At 39.6% G+C, this 23282-nt stretch overlaps 1 protein-coding gene across 1 annotated transcript in view; it reads right to left on the reverse strand.

Annotated features, from left to right (window-relative positions):
- LOC136857759 (purine nucleoside phosphorylase) overlaps window positions 1-23282 on the reverse strand; it is a 50936-nt gene that overhangs the window by 7307 nt on the left and 20347 nt on the right. The window contains exons 2-5 of the mRNA XM_067136659.2: window positions 14971-15065; window positions 14693-14871; window positions 852-1027; window positions 451-641 (exon numbers count right to left, since the gene is read on the reverse strand). Coding sequence (XP_066992760.2) covers window positions 451-641; window positions 852-1027; window positions 14693-14871; window positions 14971-15065 — 641 coding nt within the window. The remainder of the gene's footprint in view (window positions 1-450; window positions 642-851; window positions 1028-14692; window positions 14872-14970; window positions 15066-23282) is intronic.

The raw sequence follows: 23282 nt of genomic DNA on the forward strand, positions 1-23282 counted from the left end.
TACTTGCACCATATGTTGTGAACCCGCGTGTAATTGTAATTGCGGAAGTGTAAAGTGTTGAATGTGAGGAAAGGAACATTAAGGACGACACAAACAGCCAGTCCCCAGACCAGGGATATTAATCATTTACAATTTAAAACCCCTGACCTGGGCGAGAATCGAACCCAGGGCCACCGGACACTTTCCCCCTACACCACGGGGCCGGACAGATTGGGAAATAGAAAGCATAGTCTAATTTTAAGACTGAGGAGAACTTTAAGTACTTGGGAAGTGAATTAATGGAAAATATATGACTGAACATGGAAATCAGTAGGAGGATAAAACTTAGGATTTTCTTTCAGAGTGTATACAATCTATTATCTGTTACAGAACAAAGATATACAAAGATATGTGTTGATAAAATTGTACAAAGTGCAAGTATTTTTCAAAATAATTGATGTAGAGACTCACCAACAGCATCAATACCACACACTTTCAACATCCTCAGTTCTGCGACTGTCTCAAAGTTGGGCCCTCCCACACATGTGTATACACCTTCTCGTACAATATTAGTTATTCCCATATCCACTGCAACTTCCTTTGCAATATTTCTCAGTTCCAAATCATATGCCCGGTTCATGGCAGGAAATCGAGGACCAAACCTTCAAGAAAGCAAATAAAGTTGAAAGTTAAAAACTAGTCAATTGGCACTTCCTTCTTAAATTCTTTCTTCAAAATCACATAGGATATTAATATACAGGCTAAAAACCTATTTCACATGGTAAAATTAAATTAAACATCTCATTCTGGTTAACTACTACCATTACAGTACTGTAAAGGAATTGCAATTTAAGGTACTTGGATGAACCCACCTTTCATCATTACCTCCTACAAGAGGGTTATTTCCAGCAAAACCCAACATATTCACATGATCCTTTATGATCATTATGTCACCAATTTTATAGTTTTCATTTAGGCCTCCAGCAGCATTAGATGCAATGAGATGAGAGATTCCCAATAGTTTCATTATTCGAACTGGCATACAGCACTGTAAACATGAAAGAGGACCGAATTTAGGAACACAAAGGGGAAACATAACTTTATCAATTTCTAAGTTCCAAATACTATTTACAGGGATAATAGATGTGAAAGTAGTAACAATGATTGCAAATATGTATGTAATGGATGACTAGATAATTCATGTGTGGGCATTTTACTGGTTCACACCAAACTGGTTCTTAAACTTCCCTCTAACTACAAGAGATGGCACTGTGGGAGGTCTAAACAACAACAACAACAACAACAACAACAACAACAACAACAACAACAACAACAACAACAACAACAACAACAACAACAACAACAACAACAACAACAACAACAACAACAACAACAACAACAACAACAACAACAACAACAACAACAACAACAACAACAACAACAACAACAACAACAACAACAACAACAACAACAACAACAACAACAACAACAACAACAACAACAACAACAACAACAACAACAACAACAACAACAACAACAACAACAACAACAACAACAACAACAACAACAACAACAACAACAACAACAACAACAACAACAACAACAACAACAACAACAACAACAACAACAACAACAACAACAACAACAACAACAACAACAACAACAACAACAACAACAACAACAACAACAACAACAACAACAACAACAACAACAACAACTTGGTTCACTGAGCCTTTAATGGGCCTATGTCTAAAAAAGACCTAAAAGATTAATTGAACACTATTCACGTGATCACAAAATCTAATGGTTACAATAGTTTTATCATTGAAAGAATAATCAACAGATACAAACATCGTCCTTTGACCATGTTAAAGAAAGAAAAATCCAACGTCCTCTCAATTGCTACATTAACATTTAATAAAGAGATCTATAAAGTCATTAACACCTTTAAAAAACATAATGTAAAAGTAGCCTTTAAAACCAACAATAAAAGTGCTGAAACCTTACATAATTCTACATCAGTTAACAAGATTAACAGTTTCTCAAAATCAGGAGTATACAGGAGTATGTAATAGTTGTAATTTTTCTTATGTTGGACAGACTGGGAGGAGTTTCAACATAAGATATTCAGAACACGTTAATGCCCTAAAATACAACAAATTCTCAGCAGTCGGACAACATATGCATGATTATAATCATAGTTTTACTGACATAGAACAAAATATGGAAATCCTCAAGACTATAAATAAAGGACCCTGTTGTGTTGTAACGTGCAAATGATAACTATGTCTTTCTTACAACACTTTATTACTACAACATAAAAAACAAAAGGGGAATCTACAAGTGTAAAACTCCACTTAGTTACTAGTCTGCCCGGTATGCGTCATTTGCTTGTACATTCAAACCTCAACATCCTCCCCACCCTGGTCGATTTCAAGAGGAATCACCAGTTGCACCGGTCGGCTGATTCTTGAACCATCTGGCAGACGCAGGATGGCTGTCCTCACTCGGCCGTCTCTCCCCTGAAGGATTTCGTCGACTCGGGCTCTTTTCCACATATGGCTAGGCACGACGTCTTCTTGTAAGAGGGCAACATCTCCTACTCGAAGTCTCGGATGTTTGCCGGTTGGAGACTTGACCTCATGGTAGTTCCGCAGCTGAAGGAGGTATTCCTTTTTCCACCTTCACCAAAAGTCTTCAACCATTTTCATCTTCGTGCGAAATAGCCTTGTAAGGTCTTTCTTATTTACTGGCTCAGGTCCGACTGGAATTGTCGTGAGTTTCTCGCCGTTGAAGAAATGTGAGGGTGTTAACACTTCAGAGTTACTTTCGTCTTGAACAATGGGACGTGAATTCAGGGTGGCTTCAATGCTGATTAGAACTGTGCGGAGACCCTCTTCATCGACCTGTGAATGACCTAGAACCTTTCTAAGGCAGCGCTTAGTGGAGCCAATCATTCTCTCCCACCATCCTCCCCGCCAAGCCGCCCGTGGAGGTATAAACTTCCACGTCACATTGTGATGTGCCATATATTCATGAGTCTTCGAACTGCTGAGCACGTCTGAGAGGCGGAGTTCTCTGTTCGCTGCTTGGAATGTTTGAGCATTGTCGGTGTATATAGTGTGTGGGACACCTCGTCGTCCTATGAAGCGTTGGAAAGCCATTAAGAATCTGTCGGTAGTTAAGTCCGTTGAGAGTTCCAGGTGTATAGCTCTCATGGTTGTACACGTGAACAGAACGATGTAAACCTTCTTGGTCATGTTCTCTGACTTGATATAGAGTGGGCCTGTGAAGTCGATTCCGGTCACAGTAAATGGTCGAATAGGACGGACGCGATCTAAAGGCAATGGGGCTTCTACCTCCTCACACCTTTTCTTGTGGGATATTTTGCACGGCAGGCATCCATGCAACACCTTTTTGATGATTTGGCGGGCTCGTAGAATCCAAAATTAATTGCGAAGTTCAGTGAGTATTATGCGTACGCCCAAGTGATGGAGTCTGATAAGGGTCTGCCGAATTAGCAGGTGCGTGAAAATGTGCGATCCATTCAAAAGCACTGGATGTTTCTCAGCATTTGTCATGTCTGCAAATTGTAGGCGGGTGCCAAGACGAATAATACCATCTTGTAAGAAGGGATTGAATCGCAAAATCTTGGGTGATTTTGGCAACTGATGATTTTTCTTCAAGGCTGCCAGTTCAGCAGTGAAGCATTCCTCTTGAACCTGATGTATCCAATACACTCTGGCATTTTCGATATCTTCGGCAGTTAAATAATTTCCGCTGTCCTTTTCTTTCTTCTTCATACACATAACAAAACGTAGGACCCATGCGGTAACGTGTAACAACTTCCAGTACGAACTGAAACGTGACGCGAGGAGGAATGGTTCTGGAGCTGTGGCTACTAGGACTTGAAACGTCTTCTTTTCTTCTGGCAGGTTAGATTTCCAAGCTTGCCACCTCTGGCTTAGGACAGTTGGGAGGATTTCATCCCATTGCAGTCCCTTGCACCAAGTGTCTTGGAAGAGGATCTATCTGGTGATCAAGACGGAGGAAAACAGCCCTAGAAGGTCGTAAATTCTGGCAGTAACTTGCAGAAGGTGACGTTTAGTTGCTGGCTGGTCAAGTAGTATGGCAGTCATGTCGTTTGGAATTGCGGAGAGGTAGTCAGATTCCGTATTCCAATTAACACCAAGGACTCGTGTTTCCGATTTCACCTCTCGACCTTCTGCTCTCCAGATGGCTCTCAGTGGTTCTGAATTTGTAAACCATTTCGACAACAGAAATTTGATGTGTCGAAGTAGGCCTGTGAGTTCATAATAGACGATGGCGGCCAAGTTATCATTATCGACGCTTCCTGTGAAGTCATCCATAAAGGTACAACCATCCAGGAGTGCTGCTGCAGTGGGATATTTCTCCTGATGCAATGTAACCAGTTCTCGTAGAGTAGCGGACAGAAGGAATGGGCTGCAGGTAAGTCCAAACGGTAATCGAGTGAAGCGATACGTTATGACGTCTCTAGTGATCTGGTACGTGCCGCCAGTGGTGGTTTGGACTCGGTACCACAGAAATCTTGTGAGATCTCTGTCGTTTTCATCTAGGGATACCTGTAGAAAGGCTTGACTTCCATCACAGACAATGGCACTTGGACGCATTCGAAAACGGAGCAACATCGCTAGAATTTCAGGCAGCAGATTTGGTCCCATCTCTACGGCATCATTTAATGCTGGTTGGCCTCGTTCATGAGAAGAGGCATCGAATACGATCCTCCATTTTATGCCCTCTCTCTTTTGCTTCTTCACAGCGTGATGTGGTAGGTAAAAGACATTTCAGTGAGTCTCATACGTCGGAGCTATTTCCACTTGTCCCTTCTCTATGTAGTCCAATATATGCATGTGGTACATAGTTTGGAAGTCCGCATCTTGATCCATTTATTTCTCAAGGCTCTGAAATCTTTTCTCAGCTGTCGACCGGTTATCAGACAAGACGATGTCCTTTTTTCTTGGAAGTGATACAACTCTTCTTCCGTCTATGATCCGGTGTGTCTCATGAAATTTGTGAAGGATAGCGGCATCCGTATCGTTCAGTGTCCTGTCTTGTGTATCGCGAATGCCAATTGTTTCCAGATCCCAGAATCTTCGCATGGTTTCTGCAGATATCTCACTATTAGTGACTGAGATATGGTGCGTCGTAACCTGATTTACTGAAGCTCCAGACCAGTTTCCCTTAGTACCCAGCCAAACATTGTAGGTAGCAGTACGAGGGAAGGCGTGATTGACATCGGTTGTTCCAGTTTTACAATTTTCCAATAATGGTCCGCACCGATTAGTATTTCAATAGGTGGTTCTTCGTTGTCAATTTATGGGTCTGCGAGTGTCAGGTTCTGGAAATCCTGGGGGACACTTGGGTGAGAGGAATAGGTATTCTGACTTTTGAAGGCCGTGAGTGTTACGATTGTCTTCGTTGAAAATCCAATCATGTCAAACTGGATAAGTCGGCGTGACTTGGTAATACTCGATGTTGCTTCGAAGGCTGTCACTGCAAGTTCTCGACTACCAGTCACGCGTAGTTGAAGAGCATCCACCAAAGACTTGGCTATAAAGCTGGACTGGCTTCCGGCGTCTAACAGACATCTTGTTAGTTTAGATATTCCCGTCGGTCCTATGATCCAAACACGAGCAGTTTGAAGAAAGGAAAAATTTGATGTGGTAACTTCTATTTTACTGACAGACGTGGGTTGAGAGTTCGCGTTACAGATTGATATGTGATGAAGTTGCTTACATTTTGTGCATGAAACATTCCCTTTCTTATAGCACTGGCGGACGCTGTGGCCCCTATTTAGGCAGAGGAAACATCTTTTGGAAAGTTTTAGCTTGTCTATTCTGTCCTGAAGGTTAGCGATTTCTTTACATTCTTGCGCCCAGTGGCCTCTACTTTCACAAAAGGCACAAAAGGGGGTTACTGTCGTCTTTCTTTTTGTCTTAGATTTTTCTGATCCCGTAGTAACTTGAAGAGTAGCCGCTGTTGGTGTGTAGGGTGATGGAGGTGACGTGCTAAATTCTAATCATGGAGAGACCTAGAAGGCGGCAGATGGCGTTTCTATAGCTATTCAAAACGGCTACTCGTGCACAATGAGAAAATCATGCGTGCGTGCTCACAGTAATTTTGACTCAATCCATGCAGTAGTTGCGAATTCCTTTGCTAGCATGCTCTGTTAAGCAAACGATTCTTAATATATTTCACAGAATGAATAAATATTGTACTTAACAAGCGTGTATCAGGTATTACTGGCTGGCGTCTCATGTTGTGAAGTCCCGTGTCTTATTTAATGTAATCTGCACTTCACTTCACTTTCCACTTCGTATCTTCGTCTAAGAATGTTCAAAGAACGTCGTCTCGTGATGCAGTGATACGTAATTTGAACCGTGAGTGAGTTTTCGGCACCAATATGTTGTGTTGTAACGTGCAAATGATAACTATGTCTTTCTTACAACACTTTATTACTACAACATAAAAAGCAAAAGGGAATCTACAAGCGTAAAACTCCACTTAGTTACTAGTCTGCCCAGTATGCGTAATTTGCTTGTACATTCAAACCTCAACAGACCCCTCCTTAATAATGTATAACGGAAAACTGTTTCATACATTTAGATCAGTATGTTCAATTCAAACTACAACCTTAATGACATTTTGGAGAGCCCAATATTTTATTTGACCTTCTTATTAATATTGTTAGAAATGTTTAGTCAACAAGTCAGAATTTGGTTTTTCATTCTATTCATGGTACCTTCCCGCAGCAACTACCCCTAGCATCCCTCGGCCCCGCCTTAAAACACACCCTCCTTTCTTTCCTCTCCCTACCTCGCTCTCTCCGTTCTTTCTACCCCGCACTTCCCCTCCTATACTCCAGACAATCCTCATTCATACCTTCCCTCCATATCAGTCATGTACAACTAGCTACGTTCCACACATCGCAGCACAAGGTGAGTCGCATATTACTTAAAATATTTGATTGGCCCTTTTCTTCAGTAGTCCTCAAACTAATTTTGGCTTTTATTATTATTATTTATTAGATCAAACTTCTCGTTCCGGATTGAACCGTGAATCTTTACCACCTGCATCTTAGAACTAATGTGACCTTCATGCGCAACATTTGCCCTATGCGTTAAGAATATCAAGTTTTTTAACAGCTTCAATGTACCTTGTTTTAACATTAATCATATTATAATGCACAACTTAATCTTAAATGTCACTGCTACCACACAACGTCATCTGACTATTAGAATTTTGTAATGGAATGCAACACATTTTTAAGAATCTTCTTCAGCATCAAGATCAATTAACTAGAAACATTCCTTAGTGGTATCCAATTTCCTTATTTTAATGTATTGTGTGCACAATTTAATTAATTTTTTAATATCATTGTGACCACCCTTTATCTTCAGTTTTAACTTTGTAATGATACACTACAATATTCAAAATCTGTCCAATTTTAACTCTCACATGTTCATTTTAATGTCATTGTATTGTACATTGTTTTTGGACTGTTTGATATATTGTATAATTTGTGTTATGGCTGATGATGACCTTGACCTCAGGTCGAAACTAGTACCAAATTAAATTAACTTGTAATGTAAACACATTGCAAAACTTTGTATTGAAAAGGTGGAACTGATCAAATTTACTTAACTATTCATGTAATCACAGCTCAATACGGACCAATATATAATTTCGTGTGGCTATTTCTAGCCGAGTGCAGCCCTTGTAAGGCAGACCCTCCGATGAGGGTGGGCGGCATCTGCCATGTGTAGGTAACTGCGTGTTATTGTGGTGGAAGATAGTGTTATGTGTGGTGTGTGAGTTGCAGGGATGTTGGGGACAGCACAAACACCTAGCCTCCGGGCCACTGGAATTAACCAATGAAGGTTAAAATCCCCGACCCGGCCTGGAATCGAACCCGGAACCCTCTGAACCGAAGGCCAGTACGCTGACCATTCAGGCAACGAGTCGGACAAACGGACCAATTAACATGAAGTTTATATCCCTTATTGATGCCATATATGCAACTTGCGCGTCTGTGAGAATAGGGCCCTACTTTGATAAATTCTAATGATGAAGATGGCACATAGGCACATACACCCAGCCCACGAACCATTGGAAGTAACCAATGAAGGTTAAAATCCCCAACCCTGCCAGGAATCAAACCCAGGACCCCCTAGACCAAAGAGCAGTACACTAACCATTTAACCATGGAGCCGGACAATAACAGTCAATAGCAGGGAGTGGCACATTCCCAGTTGGAAAGCCAGCATGGTACGTTCATGAGAATTAGTATTTTTTTGTTTCTACAGGATAAGCAAATTGTTGAGTTAGAAACGAAAGAATGAATTAAACATTTGTCCTTCCTTGTTGACATCTTATGACACTTTAAGGACCTAAATGAGCAACTTCAAGGAAGGAATAAAAAATAAGTGAACTTGAAGGATGCAATTGCAGTAGCATGCAAATTAATCCGAACACAGACGTTTCTAAGACTTTTATTACTAATGTTGGCAGAATCATGCGTTCCCACTAAATATTATTCCTACTTTCAACTGAAATGCATTCTAGGTATATAGCAGCATTATTGATAACATTATTGGACTTTATCAGATGTTCTTCATAGCACAGTCAGTAGTTGAATGTCTCCAAGTAAGGTTGTATATGTTTTCAGTATTGCACCATGCTACTGTACTCTAAATTGATAACCTGCAGAAATGTTTTAAAAAATTTAATATTAACTGAGTATACCTCTATGACATAAAGACAAATTGCTTCATAATGTGGTGTCGGGTGACTATGGTAAATTCAATTTTGAAGCGATACTGGGAAATTGCATTTTATCGCTGAAGGAAGGAAACTGTGGTCAGAAGTGCAGGACTAGACCAAAATAAGACTATTTATTCATTAGTAAGAGTAAACTAAACCTAGGCTCTCAGCAGTTGACCTAAACTGAGATTTAAATCAGAGTGGGTGAAATATTCACGTTTCAACAGTTTTCCGCAGGCTGCTGGAGGCAGAAAGAAGAGCGCGCAGAGCAGCAAAGAAGCAGCTTCCAACAGATGAAATGTGCAAAAAGTGCATCAGAGAAAACCTCACTGGCCCATACTCGGCAAACATCCTCTAAAAGTTATCTTCTGAGGATTTTTTACCTACAAATGACCAGGACTGGTAGTCCCGTCAAGCTTAAGATGAACAGTGAACAGTACATAGAAATTCTTCAAAGAAGGGTAGTGCCTGAGTTACAAAAACTCTTTCCTGATGGTGACAGTAGGTTTCAACAAGATCTTGCACCATGTCACATATCCAAAAAGGTGAACAAATTCTATGAAGCAAAAACATTCAAGTGCTCGCTTGGCACAACAATCCACTTGATATCAACCCCAATGAAAATTTATGGGTTCTGTTATCAAGGTATGGTTTTATGATGAAAAGAGAGATAGTGCTTGTGCAAAATTGGTGCCATCCATGCCAAAATGTGTCACTGCTGTTTTGAAGAACAAAGGAGGTCACATCAAAGTGTTATGGTACAATCTGTAATTGTAAAACTGATTTTCAGTAGTTTTTAATGACATAACGAGAACAGTTTTCTGTATTTTATATCCTTTGTCATGCAGTTGGAACTGTGGAGGAGGGGTGTGGTGGCAAATATATAATTTTTCACTGTTTGCAAGCAATTCCTCCAAAATAAGAATGAGAATAATGAATTTAATAAGTAGGCCTATATTTCTTTATTAGAAAATCTCCAGGCTGAATTCTTAGAAAATTGATTTACCGACTTCATACACCTGTAAAATGATTTTGACCTGTTTTGAAAATGCTATGCATGTCCAATCTGAAAACGTAAGACTGGATTTACAGCTCAGATCAATATCAGTGTAAAGTGATATAGTTTTTTTAAATATAATTGCCACAGTAAAGTTGAAGTGGATGTATTAAAACACCTTTTAGTTGCTGAATACCGTACATGAAATTAAGATTAGTTGCAGCTAAAATTTTGGTGAAGTTTTCTTCGATTTGTGTGAGCACCTGTTTCCACAAATGAGCAATGTCAAGTCAAAATTCAGATCCTGACTGCTGACAAACATGGTGGAGCAGCTGAAAATAGCTTTAAATAAAACAAACCCAGATTTTACTAAAATAATTGAAAATGTAAAAGATATGTAATTAAAAATTAAATGTTATTTATTATCTGTTTTTTATACATTACTGCATAGTACATATAGACCACAACCAATATTTGTGTAAGAATCAGCAAGTAGTGATGAAGTCTAACCAGCAGCTTCGTTAGAAACCGTGGGTACAGACTTTCAAGTAGCATCTGGAAGTAATGCACCATTTGTTGGAAGGGGTTTGCACTTGGATTCCACAGGCAAGCTGTGGCACATAAGCTAAGGATCACTAAATTGAATACTCACTGCAAATTGCCTGTAGACTCTAGAATAATGGTAGAGCATGTGAAATTTAGCAGAGGAGGCATTATGGTGAGGACTTGGTTTCCACTCCCCATCCCCATCCCCACCCCTACCCCCACCCTCACCCCCACCCCCTTCTCTTGGTCCACTAGTTTTAGTTCCTCAAATCAGGAATGCTAAAGCCTATCAGGCAATATTAGACAAATTTATGCTGTCCACCTAGTAGGAAAATTTCATTTTAAATATGATAATGCAACCGTGTATAATGTGAAGGCAATAACTGAATGCGAATGAATGACATCAAAAGGCTAGCCCAAAGTCCTGATCTAAATGAACTTGAACATCTCAGGGATGAGTTATAGTTACAATGGTTGAAAGCCAGACCATACCTCTCCAAAACAACTACAGAAAACTGTGTGCTATGTTGCAGAAGAAATGGAAGAAAATATCTACGAACATCTACTGTAACTTAGTGGATAGTCTTCGTATAAGGGTATAGGTTGTGATGGCGGTGAAGGGAAGACCTACATTTTACTGACACCATAACAGTTCCAGTTAAGTCAGTACCGATGGATGTCTCAATAGACTTGCACAGCCTTAGTTTCATTATGGTGATTATACGATGGCTGTAAATAAAATAGTGCCAATATTGATAGAACGCAATATTTAATGAACTAACAAGTACAAATGCATTATATTCCTTCATTGTCGTCGCCCGCAAAGTCTATTACCTTTTGCCAAATATCAGGAAGCCATTGGGGACGAATGGCAAGGCTTTCTCTGTTGATGACAGCAACGGAGTGCCCTACTACGTGGAGAACATGTCAGGAAATCAGCAGCCTCAGAGGGATTCCTTCAACTTCGGAAACAGGTCGAAGTCACGAGGACTCATGTCTGGTGAGTAAGGAGGGTGTTTCAAGAACTCCCAATGCCACCATTGCAACAAGAGCTTGATATTGTTTGCGACACGACAATGTGCATTGTCATGCAACATAATAGGGCGGTCGTCTCACAATAAATGTGGACGTTTGCGCTGCATAGCCGGACACTGATGTCCCTCCAGAAATCGGCAATAATAGTCACTGTCCCTCAGGCACAGCATGAGTAATAATAATACCCTCATAGTTGTATGCCATAATCAGCATAATCTTCACCCGACTGGGTTTCTGTCGAAATTTCTGTGGAAGTGGCAAACTGGGTGATGCCATTCATTCGATTGACGCTTTAATTAAGGCTTGTAGGCTTGTGCCCACATCTCATCATTGGCGACAATACGCTGTAGAAATGAGTCTCCTTCGTTGTGGTATCTATCCAGGTGGATGCCAGCCAGTCCATACTGGTTCCATTTCTGTACATCAGTGAGTTGATGTGGAACCCAACAGGATGCAATTTTCCTCATGTTAAGACATTTTGTCACTATGTGCCATACTGTTTGATGAATGAGACCAACCTCTACAGATAATTCTTGGAGAGTCCATCGATGGTCCACGGAAATGAAACTACTCACGATGTCAATCTTATCTTGAGGAATGAACAGCTGAACTACGCAGTGCAAATCCGCAGTCTCATTCCGACCCACACGAAACACCTTGACCTATCGTGCAACTGTCTTATTGAGTAATACAATCTCACAACAGGCTTCATGTAATCCTTGATAACATTCTGATGCATTTTTAATCCACAAATGATGATCACCTTTTGAAAATATGCTTTAGAGCAGTGAAATCGACACTCTTCACTTCAATGCCACACAGCAACAACACTCCTAACTGGATGTCCGTCAAATGCACAGTACAACAGCCCCACTTGACCAGTCCTATATCCTGTTTGCTCATGTCCGATCTCCTGCGAGTGTCTGGACTACATTGCCACTACTTTATTTACAGTCTTCGTAGTTGTACTGTACGAGGACGGTTTGGAAAGTTCTCGGAATCACTGCTAGATGTCAGTGCTAGAGCAACAAGGTTCCCGCGCAATAATCACACATCCTTTGTGAGTAAACACGTGGCGTGTCAGTGCTCTAGCTACAGGAGTGTGGTAGTGACAACTCTTTATTGTTGTTCCCATGTAGTGATTTGTGACAATGGAAAAAAGTGAGATTCGAGCAGTGATTAAATACTTTGTAAAGAAAGGTATGAAAGCAAAAGAAATTCATGCCAACTTTCAGAACACACTGGGGGACTCTGCTCTTTCACTTTCAACTGTTGCCAAGTGGACCAGCGAGTTTAAATTTGGTCGGGAGAGCTTGGATGATGATCCGCGTAGTGGACGGCCAAAAAGTGTTACGACCCCAGAATTTATCACAAAAGTGCATAAAATGGTCATGGAGGATCGTCGACTGAAAGTGCGGGAGATTGCTGAAGCTGTAAGGATGTCTTCTGAATGGGTATATTATATTTTAACCAAAGAATTGGGTATGAAAAAATTATCCGCAAGATGGGTGCTGCGTCTCTTGACATTGGACAATAAACGCACCAGATTGGAAATGTCCGAACAAAGTCTGGCCCGTTTTCAGTTCAACCAACAAGATTTTTTGCGCCAGTTTGTGACTACAGATGAAACTTGGGTCCACTACTATACCCCAGAGACAAAACAGCAGTCAAAGCAGTGGAAACATGCTGATTCACCACCACCAAAGAAAGCAAAGGCAGTGCGTTCGGCAAGAAAGGTCATGGCCTCAGTTTTCTGGGATGCAAAAGGCATTCTGCTGATAGATTATCTTCCTAATGGCCAAACAATTATGGGGCAATACTATGCAAACCTCCTAGACCAACTACAGGAAAAGATACGCGAAACAAGGCCTGGTTTAGCAAGGAAAAAGGTCATCTTTCATCAGGACAACGCTCTGCCGCACACAAGTGTTATTGCCATGGCAAAACTTCATGAACTGGCCACATCCACCTTATTCACCTAATTTGGCACCATCAGACTTTCATCTATTCCCCAAGCTGAAAATTTTCATCGGTGGACGGAGATTTTCTACAAGGGAAGAACTGACAACCAAATTGGAGAGGTATTTTGCAGGCCTGGAGGAATCTCATTTTCAAGATGGGATCAAGGCATTGGAACATCGCTGGACCAAATGCATTAGTCTACAGGGAGACTATGTTGAAAAATAAAAGCAGTTCCACCGAGGTAAGATACTTAATTCTAGTACATTCTGAGAACTTTTCAAAGCACCTACGTACAGTATGTTTAAAAATTCTCTGAAACTCTATGCATAAAGGAAACTGATTTCATACGATAAAATGATTAAAACTACTCATGTTTATCAATTTCTGCTTCCATGTTTTGATTCTAACAACAAATTGACAGAGGTTCTCTTTCTTAATCTTTTTTAGTCTATGATTTTCTGCAAAACATGTCTTTTTCAGAATGCTGGTAAAAATTTTAAAACCTGAAACTTTCCATTGTTACTCCGACACCTTAAATTTAATATGTTTATATTAGTGTTCCCTTCAGATATAGGTGTTCCAATTAATAATTAATATTATTAGTTTTAATGTCCCAATAACTACTTTTACAGTTTTCGGAGATGCTGAGGTACCAGAATTAAGTCCACAGGAGTTCTTTTACATGGCAGTAAATGTACTGACAAAAAGCTGGCATATTTGAGCCCATTCAAATACCAGTTGGCTGAACCAGGACTGAATCTGCCAAGTTGGGGCCAGAAGGCCAATGCCATAACCATCTGAGGCACTCAGTCTAGCTATAGGAGTTCTAATTTCTAAGTCAATTGGTAAACTTGTACTTTTAATCTATAAAGCTTATGTATATATATCTGTAACTTACATTGTTTTTATCAAGGCAGATAATTCACATAAGTAGGCTGATACAGAAAAATCTATTGACCATACAGTACACAATAGTTAGTTTTAGCTTTTGAAAATCCACAGCCTGTTTCCAGTCATGAATGGTCAGGAATGGAATGAGTGATGCCTCATCTAGCGGCAAGGATGCGAATTGTGCTGGCTGCTGAAGCCTGTCGCACTCCTCTGGGGCAATGATTAATGAATAACAGATGAAATGAAATGATATTGGAGAGTGTTGCTGGAATGAAAGATGACAGGGAAAACCAGAGTACCCGGAGAAAAACCTGTCCCGTCTCCACTTTGTCCAGCACAAATCTCACATGGAGTGACCGGGATTTGAAACACGGAACTCAGCGGTGAAAGGCTGCCACCTGAGCCACAGAGGCTCTAGTTTTAGCTAAAAATACAACATGTCTTTGTTTCATGCACATAAAAAAAAAATCAACTAACCTTCCATAGAGGAAAGCCTTCATAGAAGTGGAACCTTCCCTGCATGCACATCACAGGGACATTGTTCAGTTTGCCAAAGACTAGCTGTCCTTCATGACCCACCACAGTTGATTCAGGAAAGTGAGGAATTGTGCTATATGGTAAGCAGACTTTATCCTCTAAATTATCTGCCAAAGGACCTAAAAAAAAATAATAATAAATAAATAAATAAATAAATAAATAAATAAATAAATAAATAAATAAATAAATAATCTGGTATAAACTTGTGCCATACTTACTCATTCCAGAGCCACATATTATTCCAATCTTGGGATGAATGTTCGCTTTGGCTAGTAGATAATCAGCAATTGCCTCTAGAAGCTCATATGTGTAACTAAAAGGATCAGAAATGGAGTTATAGATAATTTAATATTATCTCAGATTTAATATTTACAGTACAGTACAAATAATTCACAATTTCAACTTTGAAGAAATTATTGAAATACAGTAAGCTTATCCTACATGGTTTCTCTCAAGATATGTACTTGAACAGGAACATTTGAAAAATAACTTTATGAAGGAAGTTTTTAAATAGAACATACATTCCACTATGCAGTATTGAAGATTTATTAAGAATTAGGGATTATATGGTAATTTGTGCCAAGATTCTGTTGGATAATAAGTATTTTGATCACATAAATACTTTTTAGGATGACAAAAATGGATTAGTATATACTGTAATAGAAATTATCATATAATACCTAACATAGCTAGATTTAAGAGACAAAGAAAAGGAAGGTCCTGATAGTAGATTCACAAAGCTCTAAGAATTATAATATTTGAAAGTTATGCTTCCCAAAGATAAGTATATGTTATCTATTGCAACATTAATGTTACTTCACATCAGCTGTGCTATGACATCACAAGTATTATCTAATGATAACTCTGACAATGAGAAAAAGTAGAGCTACGATAGAGATGTGCAATACAGTATCAAATGTTATCAGTGTCAAAAGTTCCAAGATTAAAAAGTACTTTTCTAATCTCTAATCCACAAAGAGCTAAATTAATAAATACATTTAAAAATAAGGATACCATATAAGAAAAGGAAAACCAAATACAGTATCATCATCATTAGCTTTTTGCTCATTACTGAGCATGGAGACCTCATAACTCTATCATTTCTGCGTTGCAGCCTTGACAAGATGCTTCCATCCAGAGTGGTTTTCAGCTTTCCTTAACATGATCTGAAGAGGCAGGCCAGCGATCTTCTTCACCTGATCTAATCATCTACTTGCTGTTCTTTCTCATGGTCTACTGCCTTCAACTTTGCCTTGCAAAATGGTCTTTTCCAAGTTCTCTCCTTCTCTTCTGAAAATGTGGCCAAGTAATTGGAGGTAACACTCACTTACGTGGATTTCTTGATGCTCAGTTCATTTAGAATGGAAACATTCTTCTTTCAGTCCAGGGTACACACAGCATTCTCCGCCAACACCACATCTCAAAGGCATCAATTCGAATTTTGTCTGTGGCATTCACAGTCCAGGTCTCACAGCCATACAAAAAGACTGAGAACACTAAAGATTCCACCAAGCACATCTTTGTAGCTATTGATATTGCCCGGTTCTGCCAGATCTTAGCTAGTTTAACCGTTGCAGCATGACCTAGAACAATACGTCTTGTGATGATCTTTTTCACAGCTTCCCATGTCACTGATGACAGACCCAAGGTACACAAATTCCTTTACTATCTCCAGGTCCTTTAGGTATCCTGTAAGTTGGATTTAACCTTGCCGATCAACTACCATTAATTTGGTCTTTTTATAAGGGAAGTGTCATCTGCAAAGCGCAGGTTGCTAATTTTTCTGCCGCCAATCGAGATTCCACCATTCTAGCCATTGAGAGCTCTCTTGAAGACATACTCTGCATAAACGCTGTAGAGCTGAGGTGATAATATACAATCGTGTCTTACTCCATTTGTCACATTGAAAATGTCTGAGAGATCACCATCCACCTTTATGACTGCTGCATGGTTTTTATAGAGATCATTCAATGAAGATATTAAATGCAGTGGAACCCTAAATTCCTTTAGCACCTGACACAACTTGTCCCACATGATACAATCAAAAGTCTTTTTGTAGTCAAGGAAGCAAAACAATACAGGTACACAAAACTCACGGCTTTTCTCATCTGCCATATGTTCAGGACTGACTGTTGTGTTCCTTTACCTGTGACGAAGCCTGCTTGTTCTGCAGATATGTGAGTTTGCAGGAATGGTTTTAGGCGTTGATTTATTATGTAGAGCAGGACTTTGCTTGTCCGAGATATTAATGCAATAGTACGGTAATTGGAAAACAATCCCTTTTTGTGAAGAGGGATTAGGACAGATGTTGTCCAGTCCTTAGGCCATTCACCAGTTTTCCACACTATATTACATACTGAATGTAAAACACGTATGTCATCCTCCCCCATCACTTTCAGCATTTCTCCAGAAATACCATTAATACCTGGGGCTTTGTTGTTCTTCAGATGATTGGCGGCATTCACGATTTCACTGAGAAGAATATCAGGTTCTTTGTCAGTATAAAAAAAAAAAAAATTACAATCTGTTTAAATTACAAAGTCCAACTTGTCTACTCGTTTGATGTCATGATCTGATTCACTTCTGGTCTATTTGGACTATAAACAGCCAAACTTCAGACTTACTTTCCTATCTGACGCACTGAGCAGTGGAAATTCTCCATCTAAACTAAGTTTTAACTAGATGTATATCATTTCCTCTTGCTTCAGACATCAAGCAAAGCCATGAAGGAACTTGGAGGAGTAGAAGGTAAAGGCTTCCAGCAACTGTAACCTGGCCAGTAGGTTGAACAGAGTGGTTAGACCTGTGTCTGCCTACCCTTGCCCCCAAGAATTCATCACTGTTTGGGCAAAAGGTCATATCTCACAATGCTCTTCCATTCCATTAGTTTCCTTAAGACTGGTCACACCTCCCAGCCACGTATAGATATGCAGTCCACCAGAACAATTTTCATTGTGTTCATTTTTGTATACTGAGGTGTAAAGGAAAATGAACCTTAAATACTGTACATTATACTGTAAGGGTGCGTAATAAGTCGTGCAAACATCACCATACATTCCTAGAGTGCGGTACGGAAAAGTTAATTTTTCTTTAAACATAAGCATAGGAAAATGAACAGAACAAAAATTGTTCTGATAGACTAAATATCCGAATGTGTCTGGAAGGCGTGACCAGTCTTAAGGAAAATGATGGATATGAAGAACATTAGGAGATATGACCTTTTGCCCGAACAGTGATGAATGAACCTGGTACTCATTTTTAGTGTAGGCTGAGTGAAACTCAAGATGATGTGGAAATCTCATTTCTAGATTCTTTGATTTTCCGACAGGGAATCGAACCTACATCCTCCCGGGTAAACTAAGCATGTACTATGTTTACTGTGCTTACAGAAACTATTTTCTCCTAACATTTCCATACTGCCATAAAGGTTCGCCAGAGACATACCTGGCTTTACTGAAAAGAATACCATTGAGTTTGAAATTAAAAGGTCTGAGAGCTAACTAAAACAAAGCCATGTAGAAAAATGATAAGGGGTATATTGTGTAGCTGGAAACTTGAATTGAAGTGATAAAACACTTGCAAAATATCACCTAAAATTGCATGCTTTCTTTGTTTTAAATTGCACACTATCTATTGCACTGAATGTTATTTGGAATACGATAAGTGATTTCTCTGAGACGTTTGTGGAAAATGTTGCCTATAAAGGACAAAAGATTTGCAAGATGCAATTCTGACACTTTGACACTTTGTAATAATAATAATAATAATAATAATAATAATAATAATAATAATAATAATAATAATAATAATAATAATAATAATAATAATAATAATAATAATAATAATAATAATAATAATAGTACTGGAAGTACATCTGCCCCATACATTTAAATGAAAGAATGCCATCTAAAATCTAAAACTTGCAACAAATAGCGCAAGAAGTTTGAACATTTCTCGACAGATGTCTCTACTACAAACTTATGTTATGCCCTCTGGTGTGAAGCCTGACTATTAAAATTTTAGAGTAATTTTGTACTCAAAGATTTACTAAACTGAATTGGTTATTCTTTGTTTTTGGTGTGTTAAAGTTTACAACACTTCTATCTCTTAGCGCCAACTTAAGATGTTGGCCAATAGAAAAATTTGTATATTTATTTTTCATCCAAGCAAAATTTTCTAGTATTTATTTTATCATCCAATAAGAATTGGGGGTGTGTCAGGCCTTAGTCCAGGGCTTTCTGGAACTTACCCCTTGACTATAAACGTTGACACATTTTCGGACCAGGTTGTCTTATTGATCGCTCCAGTCTTTGTGTGTGTTTGTAAAGGGAGGCAGAGGCACCACGTCCTTCTTCAGGAGGTCCACCAGCTCAAGGTAATGGCAGATCCAGTCTAAAACCTTATAGTCTTTTAAAGTAAGCTCCAGGGGAAGGTTTCAAACCTGTAGTAATGTAACTTTATTTTCTAAAATGTAAATTTCAAACTTAAATGTAAATTTCAACCAGCTGAAAGTACTTAAGAGAAATCAGGGAATAGAGAGTGAGGTACCCTGTTATGTTCCCTCTTAACTTGATCTTTAGGTGACTATGATTTTGTAACCTTTAAAATCTATCTTGTAATCTCTGTAACTTAACCTGTTTATCTATCACCTCAGTAGTACAGGCTTAGCCTCTGTAACGTCGGGCCAGAAGCCCAAATAGGGTTTTATGCAAGTGATGTAAAATTCTAGGAGTGCAAGAGATCGCCTCGTTTCCATTTTGGTTTTTGGGCCAATAAGTTAACCTTCTGTTTTTACCAAAGGCCTTGTAGAATGGGTTCATGCTACCTCTGTTTCAATCAATGTCATTCCTTCCATGGCTAAACGGTTAGCGTGCTGGCCTTTGGTCACAGGGGTCCCGGGTTCGATTCCCGGCAGGGTCGGGAATTTTAACCTTAATTGGTTAATTTCACTGGCACGGGGGCTGGGTGTAAGTGTTGTCTTCATCATCATTTTCATCCTCATCACGACGCGCAGGTCGCCTTATGGGCGTCAAATCAAAAGACCTGCATCTGGCGAGCCGAACGTGTCCTCGGACACTCCCGGCACTAAAAGCCATACGCCATTTCATTTCATTCCTTTTCATGTTAAAGATATCAGATTGTTGTAAATTCAAGTCAATGAATACTGTTCGACTTTGTAAAATGTAGGTTGTGCCTTTGATAGGCCTGGACATTTCTGGAAATAGGTTTAAATTGATAGAGCAAAGACGCTCTTTCTCTTAATGTAAAGGTTGAAGGGTGCATTTGGAAGGCCATAATGTTATAATGTTCGGAGAGTAGCCTCCTAGATAATTTTGTGAAGCAAAGGTGCTCTTTTAAGATTGTATATTTTGGATCCCTATGTTCTTACTGTTGATGTACAAGAAATTGGGAGATCAGTCTCCTTGATTGTTTGTTGAAAGGAGCCTCAGCGCTCACGGAGCATTTACAGTATAATTAGGGAGCTGCAAGCTCAAATTGGTTAACTGATTATTATTCGATTTTCTGAAATTGTTACCCACTCTTACGAACCTTTGTACCTGAATTTGTAAAGTTGAGAGTTTGAAAAGAAACCAAAAGATAGCAGAGAAAGAAGTAGGCCTATAGCTTTAATTTTAAAGTTTTAAATTAATCTTCTGGCTGTCTTATATCGACCCATTCATACCCGCACCTTCTTTCAACCTCTTTCCACTACGGAAACTCCGTAATAATAATAATAATAATAATAATAATAATAATAATAATAATAATAATAATAATAATAATAATAATAATAATGGATGACAAACGGCTAACTAAGGAAATATTCAAATACATCACTGGACTGAAAGCTTCGACGAAGTGGGTAGAAGAGGTAAAAGAGATGCAATAGAAAGTGGACTTACAATACGGTAATAGATGTGATTCACAACAGAAAAGAATTTAGAAGCCGAGTGGACAGTATCAAAACATTCCAGGAGATACCACCAAAATGTAGACCCAAACTGGTCATATCTGAGAAAGAAAGGAAGATCAGAAGTGAAAGGATGAAGAGGTTCTGGGAGGAGAAGAATAAGAAGAGAATAAGTTCAATGCGGTCCATAGGCGGAGAAATTCGGAAATAATAATAATAATAATAATAATAATAATAATAATAATAATAATAATAATAATAATAATAATAATAATAATAGTTTCCCGTGTGGGGATTTACCGGTTACCTCCATCGGGCGCGTCCCATTGGAATTGGGGAAGCTCGCTGGCTCTGCCGCCAGCAGAGTCAGAGGGTAGTAGGGAAATAAAATACCACCGTGAAAAAAAAACCGGTCCCTTGCCAGGGTTACGGCGAAGACTGGTAAATGACCAGAAGCCAGAATACATCTTGAGGCAACCTCTAGGGCTAACAACCCTAGTTTTAAAAGGATGTATACCCGTCCAAAGCAAAGTCAAGTCAAAAAGCATGATGGCACAACATTTCAAGAAACATACCCCAGGGGGTAAATCTTCGTATAAATCCCTCGTCGTGAACGCCACGGCGCACGAGTCTCGTTCGGATTCTGGGGGAGACTCGACATCATGCAAGAGACGAGTCGGAGCGTCTCGGTGTACCCCGAAGAGTCAAAAACTCAGGCCAAAATCTAAAACCTTTCTAACAACTTTCAACATAAATTCACACAAACTGGCAAGCTGAAAACCATCACCAAAGCTCTTCACGAAAATCAGAAATCCATAATGGCCCTACAGGGAACAAGGTACCCAGATGAAGAGATTTTTGAATCCGACGGCTACCGATGTTTCAAGAGCAAAGCGCAAAGAGGAATCCTCAATGGAGCTGTGATGCTTGGAACCGCGTTTGCTGTTAGAACCAAGATCCTTAAATCAGTTGCAAATTTCGAACCTGTGAATGACAGATTGTCTATACTCACAATTAAATGCGCGAACAAAACCTACGCCCTAGTTAAAGCACATGCTCCTACAAACGATAAGAACAAGTCTGATCCAGACGAAGTTGATAATTTCTGGGACCTACTGGATAAAAAATTAAACAAAATCCCCAAACACCATGTCAAGCTTCTTTTGGGTGACTTCAATGCCCAACTAGGTCGTGAACAGAAGTACAAGAAAGTTATAGGAAATTACCCTGCTCACAAAAGAACCAATCCCAACGGCAAAGGACTGGTGTCCATTTGCGAAAATCACAACCTGCAGGTCATGTCGACCCACTTTCGCCATCTACCCAGAAAGCAAATGACTTGGCGTTCACCCGTCCAAGCTCTCGGAGAGTTCCAAATTAATCATGTTGCAATTTCCAGGGGAAACAGCCCTGAGATTATGAATGTCAAGGTAAAGAAAGGCATCAATGTGGCCTCAGATCATTATATGTCTCTTATCAAATTCAAACCAATTCCCGCAAACACAAGTAAGACAACCAAACAGATCACACGCTTCGACAATGATAAACTTCGGCAAAGGGTCGAGGAGTTCCAGGAGAAGGCTAGACCAAATGACTGTGACTTTAACAACGCCAAAAGTCTCCTTGTTGAGGCCGCCAAAGACGTTGCAGAAATCAAGAGAAGCAAAAAGCATGCCTGGTGGAATAGTACCTGCGAATCAGTCTCCAAGAAAGACTCAATGCGTGGAAACAGTACTACTCTACGAAATCAGAAAATGATTGGGAAACCTACAAAACCCAACGTGCCCAAGCAGCTAGGGTGTTCAGAACTGAGAAACGTAAATACGAAAAATCTCTCATTGAAAAGATAGAACAAAGCTTTAGGAAGAATGAAAGCAGAGAATACTACAGAGCCTTCAAACGCAAACTCACTGGCTATAAACCACCATCTCTATGCTTTGAGCGAAATGACGGCACACTGGCGACGTCAAATGATGAAAATTGCAGCATTCTGGCAGATTACTTCAAGAATTTACTTAATTGATCTAAACCGCAAAGCGCCATTGAGACCAAGGAACCCTTACTCAGGTACCCAGATTCCAGACCACCCGACAGAGATGAAATCAAGCGCCACATTGCCCGTCTCAAAAATAACAAAGCGCCGGGGGAAGACTCAGTAGTAGCAGAACTGTGGAAATATGTCCCAGAGGAATCACTTGGTATCTTGCAAAAGCAAATAGAAGAAATTTGGAACAAGGAGACCCTACCCGAAGATGGAAAATAGCTTTGATCCATCCATTATACAAAAAAGGCAGCATGAAGAACATCAACAACTACAGAGGAATATCTTTGCTACCCGTGACTTACAAAATTCTATCACTTGCCATCCTGGAGCTTTTGGAAGCACAAGTCGAACATCAAATAGGTGAATACTAAGGAGGGTTCAGAAAAGGTCGCTCAACAGCTGAACAGATCCCAAATCTCAAAACGATCATCAGATATTGTACACTAAGGTCCAAGCAGTATGTGTCTGTCTTTGTGGACTTTAAGAAAGCGTACGACTCCATTGACCGGGAAGTCCTGCTAAACATCTTAAATGAATTTGGAGTTGATTTGAAACTGCTGGCATTAATTAGAGCC

This window comes from Anabrus simplex, chromosome 1 (genome assembly GCF_040414725.1).
Source record: "Anabrus simplex isolate iqAnaSimp1 chromosome 1, ASM4041472v1, whole genome shotgun sequence".
Taxonomy (NCBI): domain Eukaryota; kingdom Metazoa; phylum Arthropoda; class Insecta; order Orthoptera; family Tettigoniidae; genus Anabrus; species Anabrus simplex.